At 41.6% G+C, this 16,226-nt stretch overlaps 1 protein-coding gene across 1 annotated transcript in view; it reads left to right on the top strand.

Moving 5' to 3' along the window:
- The window catches only part of RHOJ (ras homolog family member J), an 81,342-nt gene extending 76,035 nt beyond the window's left edge, over positions 1-5,307 (top strand). Inside the window, exons 4-5 of the mRNA XM_019550851.1 lie at positions 1,798-1,893; positions 3,814-5,307. Of these exons, the coding sequence (XP_019406396.1) occupies positions 1,798-1,893; positions 3,814-3,960 (243 nt within the window). The 3' untranslated portion in view covers positions 3,961-5,307. The remainder of the gene's footprint in view (positions 1-1,797; positions 1,894-3,813) is intronic.
- The last annotated feature ends 10,919 nt before the right edge of the window (positions 5,308-16,226 follow it).

Below are 16,226 nucleotides of genomic sequence, written 5' to 3'. Positions count from 1 at the left end.
CTCTGGTGGCTGGTCCTTGTAGTTTCTTCCTCCTCTTTCCCTTCTACCCTTTCTCTTTTTTTTTTTCTCGCTGCCTCCCCTTTTTTATTTTCTAACTTGCTCTCCTCTTCTTCCTTTCTTTTTTCCCCTCTCTCATCACAATAGGCTTAACAAAAAAGAACACACAACAAAAAAGATAGTAGATAAGTTTTTATTTATTGTCACCAGGGTTAGAATTTTTAGAAAACCTGGTATTTACTGTAACCCCCCAACAGTTATGATTATTAACTATATTAATATGTAGTGCATCCTGCCATGTCCTCCCCCACTCTGATCCAGCTCTGTTTTTCTGGCATACCAGCACTCCAGCACCTTACAAGGTAGGCCTTTTTTTTTTTTGACGCACCGGCCAAAGACATTGCTTACCCCTGCCACAGTAGAACACAGGCATAGCTACACCTAATGGCAATGCCACCTCTTCTTGAACACCTCCAGTCGTGGAGAGTCCACAACTTTCTGGTAGTCTATCCCACTGTTCCACTCTATTCAGTGAAGAGCCACAAGAATGACTTCTTCTCTGAAAAATATGCCCTCCAGTAAGATGAGTAAGAAGCTTAGTCAAGTTCGTTTATCCAAGAGAATGGTAATAGCTGAGATGATAACCTGAAGAGATTTCTGATAGTAAAAGGGTCTTTAGTGAGAAAATACAGAACAAAGCGATGGCTGGAAGCTACATCTAACCCAAGTCAAATGAACTTTTAAGAGTAAACAAACCTGACAAACCAAGGGAACACCTTGTCTTGGTTTGTGATGGGATCTCCACCAGTCTTTACTGGATGCCTTTATTTAAAAAAATGCTATACTTTATATAGAGCTGTTGGGCTCAATACCAGAGTATTACGCAAGGTTCCAGCCCATATTATCCTGGATGTTGAGAAGGAATGATTATAAACAGACAGACAGACGTAGCACCCCAAGCAGAGTTTTCCCCCAAATGGAGAAAGGCCAGGAATAAAGCCAAACAATACACTAAAGATTTTTGGTATTCCTCTTAATTTCATATGTAAGATGATCAGGTACCGTGCTGGTGGGTGTGTGAGTGGATGTATGGACTAAATAAATAAATGGATGGATGGATGAAATAAAGCATTTCGTTTTGAGCTAGTTCAGCACAGAAATGCTTATGTCCTGCCAGCATAGCTCACGAGAAATGCATTGTTACCCCATTTTTCTCCATCAGGTCAGGCCCCCACCTTGACTCGCAGGATGCATTGTAGCAGCTCAATTCACCACAACGCTTCAGTGCTTTCTTGGAAACTCAGTCTAAGCTAGGAACATAAGCCATATGAAAGAATGGGGCCAGAAGGCCACCACAGCAGTTTAGGCAGTCAGGTTGAATGGACCCAGAATGATTCAGCTCACCAAGCCAAACTGTTTCAATTCAAGACACCTTGACCTAAAAACAAAATTGAAAAATCAACGTAATTTTTCACATGGGAGATTTTCCTTTTCATAAACTGCATTTTCTGCTATAAAAGTGGTGTTGGAAAATTCCCAAATAGTTTTAATAAATAGAATTAGGCTCATAAACTTCTACAGTTCCCTGGTTTTCTCTCTTTGCTGCTTGGACCAAGAAACAGGAAACAAGAGCATAAGAAGAAATGAGGAAGGGGAAAAAATGTGTTTCTTCAGATGTAATGCGTCTAGCTTAGAGGCAGAGGAGTAGCTTCAAAAAATGTGTGCTAGTAGATTGCAAAACTTGTTTCTTCATATCACAGGAAAGCTGTACTTATGTTGTGTTTATATGCTTACTACTAGATTGACCTTCGTGATGACCCCAAAACTTTGGCTCGACTGCTCTATATGAAGGAGAAACCCCTCACCTATGAACACGGAGTGAAGCTAGCTAAAGAGGTATCACTGCTGCACAAGATCCCAAAAACAGAGACTACAGATAGTCTGGCCACTGCTTTAGTCTGTGCTTATTGCTTCACAATTTGATTCCTTCACTTTTTTTACCCTCTCTTGGGCTCAGACTATAACCTCAAACCCAAACTTGCCACTTGCCACTTGCCTTAGCATGTGGTGGTACATTTTCTCTATACGTGAGAAATCTGAATAAAAAGAAATATCTTTGTTTGATTAAAGAACATCCACTGCAGTATTTTACTACATGTAGGAATAGCTACAGTGATGTAGCATATGCTATTTTTCACATCATGATAAATCAGGCTGCACATACGGGAAAAAATTCATTTAAATGAGCTTATCAGGGCAACCTGTGGTTTTTCTGAACAAAAGGTCACATCGGTGTTCAGCAGAGGAGCGCATTGCACTTCTAAAAATACGAATTTTTACAAATGCCGAAATGTTCCAGTGTTCAAAACAAGCTGGAAAGTTTTCATCCAGGTCAGAGCTTGCCTAAGGCTTCAGCATTATTGGGTCTGGTGTTTTGGACAAGTGAATCTCTATGAGAGGGTTGTCAAACTACCTCTGTACCTCAAGCCAGATATAGTCCCCAGGACTCCTCATGCATCAGATCCACAGGGCAAGTGGCAGTGGTGCCAGATCAAGTGGCTACAGGGCAAACTTGGTATCAGCACAGCCTTCGCTCACCCACCTGCCACCCATGCCCATGTCCAATGGGGCTCCAGGGCCCTGGATTGTGTGACAGGCTCCAACCCTTGCCCGCCCCACCCTGGCACACCTCCAAATGCCCTAATGAGCCTTATGTTTGACAGCTCTTTACATGGCTTCCTAAAAACTGATCTCAAAAATATACTCTCTCTAGTACTATATGGGCCATAGACTTCTATTTTACAAGATCAGCTTCTCGGTTTTGTAGTTTATTACTGGCCTAAGTAGTCAGAAGGGAAGGTGGAAATGACTATGAAAATATGCCTATACTAATGCCTGCAGTATGTGCACCTATATACCTGACTTGTCACCCTACAGACATTGGTTGTGCTGGCCTTTACAGTAAACTCTAATTCACCTATGAGAGAACTCACCACTGTGGTTTAATTCACTATTAAGCTAATTCCCTATGTTTCCTGTACAATGATAATTGGTCACTACTGGATAATTCACAGTCGTCTTGGGGTGATGAATTAACAGGGGTTTGCTGCAATCAGATGGCTCTAAAGGACCAATCAGAGGCTGAGCACTTGAATTTATCCAAATTCATTTTTGTGGGCTCTGCATTTGCACATTGTGGACAGAGCTTTGCCTACAGAAGTGGGCAGCTTCCAGCTCAGTAGTAGGCTCCCCTATAAACCCTAATCTGATACTGCCCCTCTACACGGAGAAGCGTACAGAGAGACATCGAAAGGCAGCATAGTTGGGCTGTGTTTCTTGGCTGCGCTGCCAAGAAGCCCTGAGCCAATGCCTCCCGGAAACCCTCTGGGTCTATGTGGATGCCAGGTTGCAGGGGCTGAATTCCCAGCTGCTTCTGCTCAGAGAAACTTACTACTCAGTGCAATATTTCCTAGGAAGCTCCAAACTGTTATGCCCAGACCTTCTCTTCCTGGGGCAACCTAACCTACAGACACTTACTCGCTCCAGTTCTCTCTCTGGGTTTACTGTTTCCCCCCCACTTTCTCCCTTCCAGTGGGTCTCACAGTCATCCCACACTAGGAAAGAAGTCAGGTGTAAGTCAGAGCCGGGACCTAAATCGCACTTAAAGCCTTGGCTCATTCCATGTCGGGGAATTCTGTGCATACAAGAATGGCAAGGTCTGACACTTATATGGGTCGTAAGCATGTGCGTCTCCTATTCCCCTGTTCTCCAAGCTGTGCATACTTACAGTCTCTTTCTCTCTCTCTCTTATTTAAGATTGGAGCACAGTGTTACTTGGAATGCTCAGCCTTGACACAGAAAGGTCTTAAAACAGTCTTCGATGAAGCAATCCTCACCATTTTTAACCCAAAGAAGAAGAAAAAACACTGCATGAAGTGCCATGGCTGCTGCACAGTTGTATGAGGTCACTTGAGAAGCAAAGCAAGGCAATGCTGATGTTCAGTTAAACCACGCAGACTAGACTGTCAACGAGCGGCGCACACAACTTTAATGGGGAACATGACCAGAAAGGAGTCCTGTTTAATCATATAGGATTCCTCCATTCTGTGAAACCTCCAAGCTGTACCATGGTAGGCCAACTAATGCTTATTTGCTTTCCTAACCCTACGGAGCTATCTGCAGCCGGGTCCCACATTATGCTAGACTGCACTGAGCCAGTATGAAACACGATGCCTGCTAACGGCCAACTCTATGAATAAGATGAAGGTTCTGTGTGTAAAATTTGAAAGACACTATAATGGAACCAAAAAAACCTTCATTTGAGGCCTTAAACACGAGTTGATCAAAAGTATGACGCTACAATATGTAGGAATTGAATATGAATGGATCAAAAGCACACAAAGTTCTTTCAAGGTCTAATATGCAAGATATACATTATGAGCAGGATATACTTTCAAATAATTTTTCTTTATAGAAATATAGGATGGGGGGAGGGGACTTCCCAGGCCCCTAAGTCCAGACCAATATATTTGTTAATTTCAGGATATACTTTACTTTGTCTACATAAATGAAAATGTCGCTTTCATGTTAACATAGTCGATATCAATCTATCACTGCACTTGGACTATCAGCATTGATCAACATTTACCTCCAGACTTAAGGAATGTTCTTTTTATTAAAAAAAATGCAGATAACTGTATTCATGGAAATGTACAGGCTGAGCCATCTTTTCAAAAGCTGGGAGAGGGGAAGCAATATTAGTGAAAAACATGAAAACAAAGAAATTGTGTTACCAAAGAATATCGTAATAGACGGGAGGTATCAGCGTGGAAGCAAACTCAGAACGTTAAAGGGTTGCATTTGTAAATGCAGTTGTCCGCTTACTGTATAGGCCAGGTTGATTTCCACACCTCCCCCAGCTAATGAAGACAAAAACAGACAATGCCAAAGCTCACGTTGATTTTAAGTGCTTTACAATGATCCAATTGCCTTATATGAAATAGCTTTCTAAAAATGCTCTCATGGAAAGTAATTAACTCGAATGGAGTTTCAAGCATGTCTTAATGGTAGTCGTCTCTCTGCTAGTCACTGTTTCAAGGGGTTGTTGGGGGGTTTTTTCCTCCCATGCTCATTATTCTACATGCACCATTTAAGGTATAGTGTGGGTCTGATACTCAGGAACTTTCTTTCATGCAATTTGCAGAATGATGTGCTGCAGCATGTAGTACTGAAACAGGAAACCTAAATCTTAAGGGAATGAAAGCTGACAATAAGCATTCTCTGCTGTTGAATAAAGCGTGCCTTTTCACTGCAGCTTCTCCAGGGAGCCTGTTGTTTTGCACATCACAGTACGATGCTGTTACGATACAGACATTGAGAGATGAACTTTAAGGGTGTCTTATTACTTGCATCTGCCTACAGGTACCCTGGAAATGCCCATGTAACTGTCTTGTTATGGATTTCATTTCTGATAACGCCACTCCCAGGCATAACATTTCAGTACTAGCACATCCGTGTTTCTAGTCTCAGAATGTAAATCCCAGACAAAAGCAACTTCCAGAGTTGAAATTTCTAAATACCGTTTGAATAAATAATGTTACTGCACCCTATCACCCCAGGGAAGTAACGGCAAGAGAACAACAGAATCGCCTTTGCCCTGCCATTACTTGGAATAGCTAGCACTCTCCTTTTTGGAAGTCCCGCCCTGTGCTCCAGCTTGCACGGGGCAACGGAAACCCTCTGCCATGAAGGGAAGGTTATGGGACCAATCCCATGGAACCAGTGGGATTTGGAGTAAGGCCTGTAGCAGTAGGCCCAAAATAAGCAACAGCCTAGATACAGGGCTTGACTCTACACCTATTAAATCAAAGGCAAAACTCTCTTGTGATGATGATGCTTGCAAACTTTTTGAAACAGATAGTTACAGCAAGGGCACCCAAAATCAGTGGGAAGCCACCTGTTGTAAATATAGTGGTAAACCACTCGATTTCTGTTCAGTAAATGCAACTCATTCTCCCCTACAGCCCCGTGAAATTTGTGTTCGCTGTGCTATTGATATCAACGGGAGTAGGGTCAGGCACTCCCAAACTGTACATGAGTAGAGATCACCAAATAGCTCTTCTATATGAGCATGGCCAGGTGAATTTGCAAAGAAGGGCATTTTATTATAACAGTGCCTGGTAAAACTGCACTAACCATCTTTTCCTTATGGTGCGTTCACTTGGCTGAAAACGTAGTTATGGTAAATCACAGATGCTAAAGAATGTCTGGAGATGTCCTTACAGCTCAGGTATATGTCCCTAATAAGCACCCATAGCTGTTTCACTGTCAAAGAGATTCTCTTTAAATATGCTAACAGAAAGGTTTGGGAAAACGTGGCTTAGGTGGAGTGAGAGCGCAGAGTTAATGCAAGTTACTTTTTCATAAAGTTTCCTTCAATGTGAAAGGACCGGTGGCTTGAAATTAAGTGACAGCATTAATTTCAGACCTTTAAGACTGGAGCACAGTGTTGCCATGCAACGCTGCCATGCGGTTAGATGGTACACAGGATGCCAGTAAATTAATATGAATATAAAGATATCCGAGGAGCAACCAGAAAGTTCAGACAGAATGGATATATGAATACTTAGCAAATAGTTTACTTACCTAGGGTCCAACCCAAAGCCTACTGAAATTCTGCAGACACTGTATCTCAACTTTAGAGATGACCCAGGCTCTGGCTGAGGTTGGCAGTTGATTTCTATGGAAGTAAATTGGGATGCTTGTTTTGTTCCCTATGACTTGCTAGATGCAGAGTACATACTTGCATAGAAGCAAGGTAGAAATAGATGCCAGGTCTGTTTTAGCTGAACTGCAACACAAGCCCTAAGGTGGGGGCTGCCAGATATTTTTATAGCTTCTCCAAATGAAGAGAAAACAAAATTCTAGACTGACAGCTCAGTTTAAGACCTAATGAGAACATTGGAAAAGTGCAATACAATATTCTCAGCATACATCTGAGGAAGCCACAAATAACCGAATAATAGCTTTTGTGGGCTGCATAATATCAGTGGTGTCTATTATGACATATGATAATTCAAAAGGAAATCAACATCAATTTCACATAAAAAGGAAATTGCAACTTGTAACATTAACATAACTGGAGTAGTTTGCAGAAATTAAATAAAAAGAGACTGATAGTAGAGGCTAAAAGGCTAATGGCTCAGTATATTAAAAATGCAGAAACTTCTACAAATTGTAATGGAAGCAAGTAGAGGAATATTATTTAGGAAAAAGAGTATTTTAATTAATGCAAGGCAAGACATTTTTTACACTTACAGAGTGAAATAAATCAATTTGGCTGGGTGACAGATTTATAAGTTAAAGAAATACATGCAAGATGCCAATGACCAAAATTTGACCCTCCTCAAAAAAGAAATAGCCTTTGAATTCAGTGTATTTTTAGTTCCATGCCATGGAGAAGGAATGTTTTAAAAGCAGCCACTCTTTATGTAGGTCCTAAAGGCCTCTTTAATTACTCCTCTAGTGTTTTCAAGGAAGTACATCTCTATGTACAGAGTAGCATTTATGAAAGCAGCTACCCAGTTGTATAACTAAATTAACCTTTTGCAATGAGAGCAGCTCAGCTTCCACAGGCAAAGATAAGCTTTAGAAGCACAAACTGATGTTCTTCCCAAATACCGTACACAGAGATAAGGAGATTCTTTGAAAAATCTAACCAATAGTTAATTGTGTTTTTCTGTTACAAAGACAGCAGACGACAGCACCGATGATGCTAAGGAAGAAACAAGGGAAGGAACAGAAACAGCAGATCATTTTCAAGCACCATTAGAAACAAAATGAAACTATACAGGTTTTCCCAGTGAAAGCAGACAGGTCACCTGGTCTTAAAATACTGAGAGCTTGTAGCTTCCCCTGGAAAAGGGGTTCTGAATTGATAACAAAGAAAACGGTATTTTAAGGCTTAGGAGAGTAAGTAAAGAGTTACTGCTCCAGGAAACTACTAAACAATGACCCTTTTACTCAACTGATACCAGTGCCTTTTCCGAGATAGCTGCTGCCTTCATTAATATAGCCAACTATCATTTCAAATGCATTTAAATATCAAAGGAGCATGCTAGATCCTAGCAAACTCATCTGCCTTGGCCTGTTTTGAAACCTTGGTATTCTACAAGATTTGGTTTTAATTCGTAACTGAAGGGAGAACAGGGTTCTAGCAAAGGACCAAAAACCCCCAAGAAACCAAAACCCCAAAACAAAATTAAGCCTTTCGATTACACCAGGTCTATTCCAATGCAGTATGTATATCATGTAGGCTACGACACCACTTGCATACAGTGTCTAACCAGCCCTGCCTGTTCACACTTCCAGGCTGCTCCAGGGCAGCCAAACTGAGGGCTGACAATCCAGACCTTAATGCCTGAGCTAGGAGCCTGCATGCATTTCATTGCTCTGCCTTTCAGGACACGTCTACACCATACCAAGCAAAGGTGGAGATACTAGCCAGGGTAGGGCATGCCCAGCAGAGTAGTGGCTAGTCTGGTCCCAGAGCCTGAGCGCCTGGGTTTCTCAGCCCAGCACCGTTCTGCACTGCGTAGACATGCCTTTAAATGCCTTCTGCCACAGGTAGCATTAAACATGCAAAGTACCATCTGTTACCCCAGATCAAGAAACCAGATGTTTTTCCCATGCTTTATCTAAGGAAGGTACAAAGCTAAAAAAGCACTGAAGTCAGTACAAGTCTTTCCTTTGACTTCAGTGAGCTTTGGTTTCAACCCTAAAAGCCATTAATAATCCAGAAACTGAACTCTAAGCATTACTCAAGAGCCAAGACTTGGCTACACTTGCTTGCACTACATTGCACCTTATTTTTCAAGGAATTCTCTCAACTCCAACTTTCCCATGGCCTGTTCCACGGGAGTAAGAGTGGCAGGATCCTCAGCCAACTGTCCTGCTATGCAGAGAAGCCCATTTAATTAATTCCTGAATCAGTTATGTTTGGCCATAAACACTTGTGGTTCGCATGCCAAAAAGACAATCAATTTGCTGTAGGTCCTTCCCCTTCTTCTGTAAGCAGCACACTCAGCACTGTGATCTGTCACTTCTAGTCCCTGGTACCAAAGCCCCAACATTTCAGCAAACTTCTGGAAACAAAGTAGTGAATAAATGTGGAACAGGCTGAGGCAAAACCAAACCCCTGACTTTTGACCCTGCCAAACCAAAGCAAACCAGTCCCAATAATGGATGTCTTAGTGCTGCCCTGAGCAGTTTTAGGGTTGTAACGAGCAAATGGCTACATCTCGTTGGGAAAAAACTACCTTTTGTGCACAGCAGCTGTTTCAGTCATCCAGGGCTCTGCTCATGGGGTGCATGTACTTTACATCACACTGATAGTAATGCAGGCCTTGAACAAGATATTCGTAGTGATCCTATTTCTCTGGGTAACCAATCTGAGATCCCAGTCCTCTGCATTTTAGACCCACTCTGAGCTATCTCAACCCAGGGAGTGAGGCATCCACAGTCACTTGTCATATCTGAAAATATAGGCTTTTTGCAATAGGAAACTTCAGCTATTGGTGACCACCCAGCAGTACATCCTTGGTGCAAGCTGCAATATGTCACTAGAGCAATTTAAGCCTTGCTTGAAACTAGGGGCAGCAGCACTGATACAAAACTTGTTTTATAGCTTAGCCCTTCAGTAAGACAGCTATAAGCTGTACTGGCACAAGCACCAACAGCTGCAACAGATGGCGAGGACAAGAGCTGTGAAAAGTTTGCTGTCTGTTTCCATAATCCATCTCCCCTCATTATCACATCAGCCAGCTATGCAACACTGGCAGCATAGAGGGAGGTTCTATAGGGAAATACTCTTCAGCTGAGGTTTCTAGTCCTGCTGGCTGCTGCTACCTGAAACATTTCTCTCTCCGCACTGGATGATGCTCATATGCCCAGCTCAGCCCTGTGTTTAGTCATAGCTCCTGGCCCTTTCCACAGCTTTCCACTGCAAAGGGGGAACAATACAAGTACTTCATCTGGCTCAAAGCTAAATTAAAATGTCTCTGGTTCTTGTTTGCAGTGAATTAAGTTTGTTTGCAAACACATTTGCAACATAGCATCAGAATAATGCAGCATACCCTCTCGACGCCATGTAAATTATTTGTTACACAGATGGTAGAATACATGCATCTAATTTCACCCATTTTGTTCTTTATATTTAAGTGTCCCAGGAAACTTTCTGTCATGTTTTAAGTGCTGGTTAAAAATTTGTCAATGACAGAACTCTCCTGCTAAGTACAGACAATCAAAAAGATTGAATTAATTCAATCTTTGCAGGTTAGTCTAAGATGCACAGATCGAACCAATAAGCAAGTGGACAGACGTTCCCTTTTGATTCCAGAAATGCAGCCACATGAGTGCAGTGGCCCAGACCAGAAGCCACGGGAGGCTAGAGCATGCCCCTCTGCTCCACTGGAGTAGAGAGCTTGGGCCAAGGCTAGCCCACCCATACTCTAAGTGAGGGTTTGCAGGGGATGTGCAAAGCATCCTGGGATGCTGGGGGACTGAGAGTTAACTTGAATCTGTAGCAGATCTGGGACAGAAGTTCAATAAACCAATTTAACCTAAATCAGTTAAGTCTGATACTACATCTATCCTGATTTATCTTACACTGGTTTCAGCCATTTTGAAAGTGGTTTCTGTGCACTTAACTTCTGTGTTACAGATGTGTTACAGATTTCAACTGGTTTCCAATCACTTATATTGGTTTATGGGCAATTTCTGTCCCTAGCCTCCTGGTTTGTAGCTCTAACAGGAGGAGAACAGCAGTTCTTCTAACAGGAGGTAAGATCAAAGCAAACTAGGTCAAAGAAACTTTCTAGGGATATCTGTACCCTGTGTAAAAAGGAACAAAAAATGTTATCAATGCAAATATTCTTAAGGGAATAAAGACCCCCCCGGAAATCAATGGGGAGGGACTCATTGTTTTCCAAGGCGCCAGTCTGCAATCTGAGTTCTCTTCCCAGAGCACAGTGAAATTAATCAGGAAAAGACATTTTTTTTGCACAGTAAAGATGGGGTTAAAAAATTAATTTGGAATAATGCATCCAGTACAAGAGTAGAATTTACTTTTCTACGTTAGGCAGACTTTCTGGAAACACAAAAGTCAAATTCGGGAGGCATAATCTGTAACTCTGGGCCATAACATTAAGTTACAGTATCTAAGGAAGAGTTCAATAAATATGATGAATAAAAATGCTTTCCATATATATTTTTTAAATTTTAGTTAGAATTTGTATCTGTCATGAGGGGAAATATAAACTTTCCTATGTACTTCTGGGAACCCAAACACAACAGCAGTAAAAGATAGTACATATAAAACATCTTATAAGCAGAAACAAATTTAACAAATTTAAATACCCAAACTGGAAAAAGGAGGGGGGAGGGGTGAAAGTCCTTTTGATTTTTTTTTTAAAGTCTCTTTAAATAGGAGGTTGCCAATTAACTTAAAGAACATTGATAGAATCATTTCGTTAGACAGCTCTTACTCCGTGGACTAGAATACATTCCATAACTGATCTTCTGATTCAAATATACTCTCTTTTGAGTTATTATTGCTCCTTCAGGAGCTAACGGAAAAATTCTATGGGAGGCAACGGCCACGTCTACGTGAGACACTGCACACACGTTAATATGCAGTCATTTAGTACTTGCATATACAAGTGGCTTTTTAGTGATGCTGACTGCATAGTAGCTCATTACTACTGTGCAGTAGCTTCATAATTGTGAGCTACTGTGCAGTCAGTGTCTCCTGAAGGCACAGACAATGTGGAGTGATTTGAACACTTTTAAGCTTTTTCTCCAATTTTTACACCTATAGGCCATCAAACTGTTGAGGAGATGGACACAATGAGCCAGTTCCATCCCATTTTCTAGCTATATCCAGGAGATTCCATCATTGCCAATGAAGAGCTGAAATGACCTGATCATATAGAAACGTATAGACACTCTTTTCTTGTTATTTATAGTATAACTGTACTGCAATTTTCCTTCCCCATCACCGCTCTACCTAGTAAATCTGTATGATTCAGTTAGTCTATAAGGCACCTCTCTACCCTGCTTTATGCCTAATAGATCTGTGTACATCCAGCTGAGAAAAATACCATTATTTTTATTTTATAATTTTCATCTCCAACAAATTTTATTAAAAAGTGCCAGTGTTTAAAAAGAAATCTTTTTGATGGAACAAAACAGTTTTTGACAAAAGATTCTGGTCTCCAAAAATAAATAAATAAATAAATAAATCACAAAATAGAAACATATTTTTAGGTTTTGGCTTCTGCTTTTCTATTCAAACACAAAAAGCTTTTCCAAAATGAAAATTTATATGAAAACAATGGTTTTGATCCAAAAAACCCGAATACTTTTCATCAAGAAAATGTTTCAATGAAAAGACTTTGTTACACATTAATTTTAGGCAGCTCAGGGAGTAGGGGTGTGAGAAATGGGCTGTATTTGATTTGGATTTGGATCTGGCCTGAATCAGGGACGGTGATTTGATTTGTTGATTTGGATCACTGTCCCCAATTCGATTCGGCTGAATCTGAATCTGAAGATTCAATGCTGATTCAGAGAATCAGCGACTGGGCCATAGACACAGCTTTAAATGTTTTTCTACATACTTTGAGGTACCAGGCATGGCTCATGAATGCTGCGATGCTGGAGCATCCCACAGGAGTGTGGGGATCCCCTGGCGTGCTCGGTGGTGAACCCAGAAGTGGACTGGGAGTACTTCTAGTCCACTTCCAGGTCTGCCAGGGAGCGCACCGGGGGCTCCTGCACTCCCCCAGCTCAGTGATCAGCCATGGGGGGACCCCAGGTGCTCTGCCAGACCCAGGAGGCACCAGTTGCTGAGTTGGGGGACCATGGTGGCCTCTCCCGTGTGCTCCCCAGTGGACCCAGAAGTGGACCGGAAGTGCTTATGGTTCATTTCTGGATCTGCTGCTGAGCATGCTGAGGACCACCCTGCACTCTTGTGGGATGCTCCTTGTGCCCCACCATCTCAGCAGTCACGAGCTGCCTGGTACCTAGAGGTATGTAGAAAAAACTTTTAAAGCTGTGTCTATAGCCAAATAGCTGAATCTTTCTGAATCTCTCCAAATCGATTCAGAGGGTTCTGATTTGATTCAGAGAGATTAAAGGGTCTCCTGATTCAATTCGATTAGGACAGCCGGCCACCGAATTGGGCAGAATCTCCACCGAATCGAATCAGGGACCAAAGCTTTGCACTGTCCCGTCAGGGAGCTCCTAACCCCTGGACTGTCCATACATTACGACATGTAAACTAGTTTTAAGCACCCTTTAGGCATCTTAAAGTTATGCCATTCCAGAGCAGGTTTATCTCTGATCCCAGCTCATGTCCCACGAATGTGTGGCCACTCCCCAGAGATAAGCCGCCTAAGTTTCAGTCCTGCAGCAAGTCAGGATGCAGTGTCCCTTTTCCCCATTCTCCTCTTCTGTGTGGACAACTCACAGCTGTAGCTTCTGTTCAGCCCCTGCTGGCCATCCCTCAAGTGGCAAATCACAGCCATGCAGATTGGGGACAGTCAGACAAGGTTTTTAGCGTCAGTATGTAACTACTCTAAACTCAAACTAACACTAACACCAATCAATAACTGAAAAACTATAACAAAGCCCAAAGATTTCTGACTTGAAATCCCTCCTCCAGCCTTATCTCCTCGTTTTGTTTTGCTTTTAAAACACAACTGACCTTCTCCTACATTGTCTGAAGTTTCCTCTTTTATTCTTAAGACTGCACAAACAGAAGAGTGGAAGGACACTGTGCAACACCCAACCCTGCAGCCCAGGGACTGCCTTTAGTGAAATTAGATGGGACCGAGTCCAGTGCATGTTTTGTCTAGGTAATGCCTGCATGATGTGATCCACCATGTCCATGCCAATAAAAACCCCATGTAAAACATCAAATCAAAGCAATAGGGGAAGGAAATCAAAGTGGCACTAAGGGAGGATCCAAGGCTTCCTTTGTGGCACAGCTACCAAAAAAGCTGGCTCCCACAGAGCTGGAATTGAGGCCCAGACTGTCTAAGGGCTGTAGGGGCCTCTTTCCCAGTAAAGTGAAAACTTTAGAGAATCTGGACCTTAGGGCTTTAATTCAAGCCTTTTCACTTCTTCAGTTCTATGAGTTTGGGGTTTAATCCCTGTTGATTACCAGGATGAAAATAATTACATTACAACATTTTTCCAAGACAGAGTTGTGCCTTGCTGAGATTGAAACTGGATCCATTGGCATCATATGTGTTTTGCTTCACTGTATTGTGCACTTCTAGGCCAGGTTCTGGACATACTTGTGTACTTGGTTGGCCAGACAAGAGTTTAGACCACTTCTCTGAGGAACTTTCACTTTGATTCAAGGTTGATTGCACTGTAATTTATATCTGTGTAACTGGTCTTCAATCTGTAGGTCTCAAAACGTAACTGACAATTCGATTTTTTTAAAACGGTTTCTATCTGGGGACTGTGCCGATGGTTCATTTTGAACGTAACAACCCATACTCATCGCAGGATTGTCGTGCTAACGCTCCATCCTAATTCCACAGTCCCACCATATTTGCCCAAAGCTGGTAGCTTCCAAAGCAGTGCTAGAACTGCTCCAGTGCATGCAGCTGCTACGGCTAATGCAGGTGATGATAGGTGGGAAATTAGAACCTAAACTTCTGTCCATGCAAACTTTCTTTGAATTAAATGCATATCTTTTTATTGAATGAAGAGTTAGTTACTTTGGAGAAAAGGTGCTTGGCAGAATTCTGTTATGAAGAGGTTTAATCTCCTCTTCACTCCTGAGCAGAAAAGGTCTGGGGCAGGGAGAAGAAGTTATTAGGTGGGGAGAGTGTCACAGGACGGATTTTGAAACTGCTCCTCTCAGCAGCGCTGCAGTTGAAGACAAACATGAAGGGACCATAGTGAAAATTTTGACTTGCCTTAGTTAGGGTACGCCATGATAATAGGGATGACAGAGGGCCACCTTGAGGACACTGAGGATACGTAAGAGGAGGTAAGAGTGAGAGGATGACAGCACTTAAGGGCTCTCTGAGTATAAGGGGCACAGAACCCAGTTTCATCTATTTTGTTACTGGAGCACTTGCTAAGTACAAACATTTCACTGAAACCTGAGGTTCTCTCCTTCCTTTGATCACAATGCACAAAAGAGTTTTCTTTCCCTGTTTCCCCTTTATATTCTAGCAATGGTGAAATAATTTATGGTAGTTACATTTGTTCATGAAGTAAACATAATGCTATGATTGCAAAGCAGAATCTAGCATACTGTAAGTCATTTTCTTAGGAGATAGCAAGTTAAGAAATCCAGGGTATGCTTTACTTTTTACAAATAACTGAATAGTTGTACAGTATCTGCTAACATTTTTTAAAGGCATCCTATATGCAATGCAGCTAGGTTTCTGGGGCTGGTAAAATAACAGAGGATTAGCCTTAGGGTGTTACGTTCAACATTAAGGTAACATATCTGTTCTCAGTGAAGATTCAGAGTGTTTCAAAACTCAAAGCAGAGCAATAAACTTTAAATCAGGAAAATATCTTTTTTTCTAGCAATCAGGTTTTGCATATTAAAAAAAACCTCATGTTAACAGTGTTAGTTTTTTTTATTTCAAGCACGTAATTCTGTATGCTTTTGCTTACCCTCTTATAAACATGTAATTATTGTATATTATAGCAGTTCCTTAATATCTTCTATTGTACATAGTTTATTTTATATATTTACTAAATAAATGCATTACTAAGTGGTTTAAAGGTATCATTTGGAAAGGGTATCTATAAAACAGTCCTGTGCCTCTATATTGGTTTTCCAAGATAAAAACAGACTTCAGTTGATTATAGTTTGAAGGACATTTCAAGCAAAGTGTTATATGAGCAAAAAGAACCAAAAACATATCTAGGGTTGCAACCAAAGACTCCACAACCCGTTCTCTCAAGGTCCCCTCACAACCTCACTTACACTCAGAACTAGACAGGCAACAATACAGCAGTTTATTTGACTCCAGGGATAGAAGTTCTTAGGGAAGACAGACAACAGCCTATCAAAATCCTACGTAGGATCTAGGAAAACAGAAGTAGATACGACTTCCTGAGACATCACTGTGTAGTGCTCCATTATCGCAGGCAATGATGCCGTGGTCATTTCCTCCAAAGTGTCACGGTGC

The sequence above is a fragment of the Crocodylus porosus genome, unplaced genomic scaffold (genome assembly GCF_001723895.1).
Source record: "Crocodylus porosus isolate Cpor-Errol unplaced genomic scaffold, CroPor_comp1, whole genome shotgun sequence".
Taxonomy (NCBI): domain Eukaryota; kingdom Metazoa; phylum Chordata; order Crocodylia; family Crocodylidae; genus Crocodylus; species Crocodylus porosus.
The sequence above is the reverse complement of the archived record's forward strand: the minus strand, read 5'-3'. Positions and strand labels throughout refer to the sequence as shown.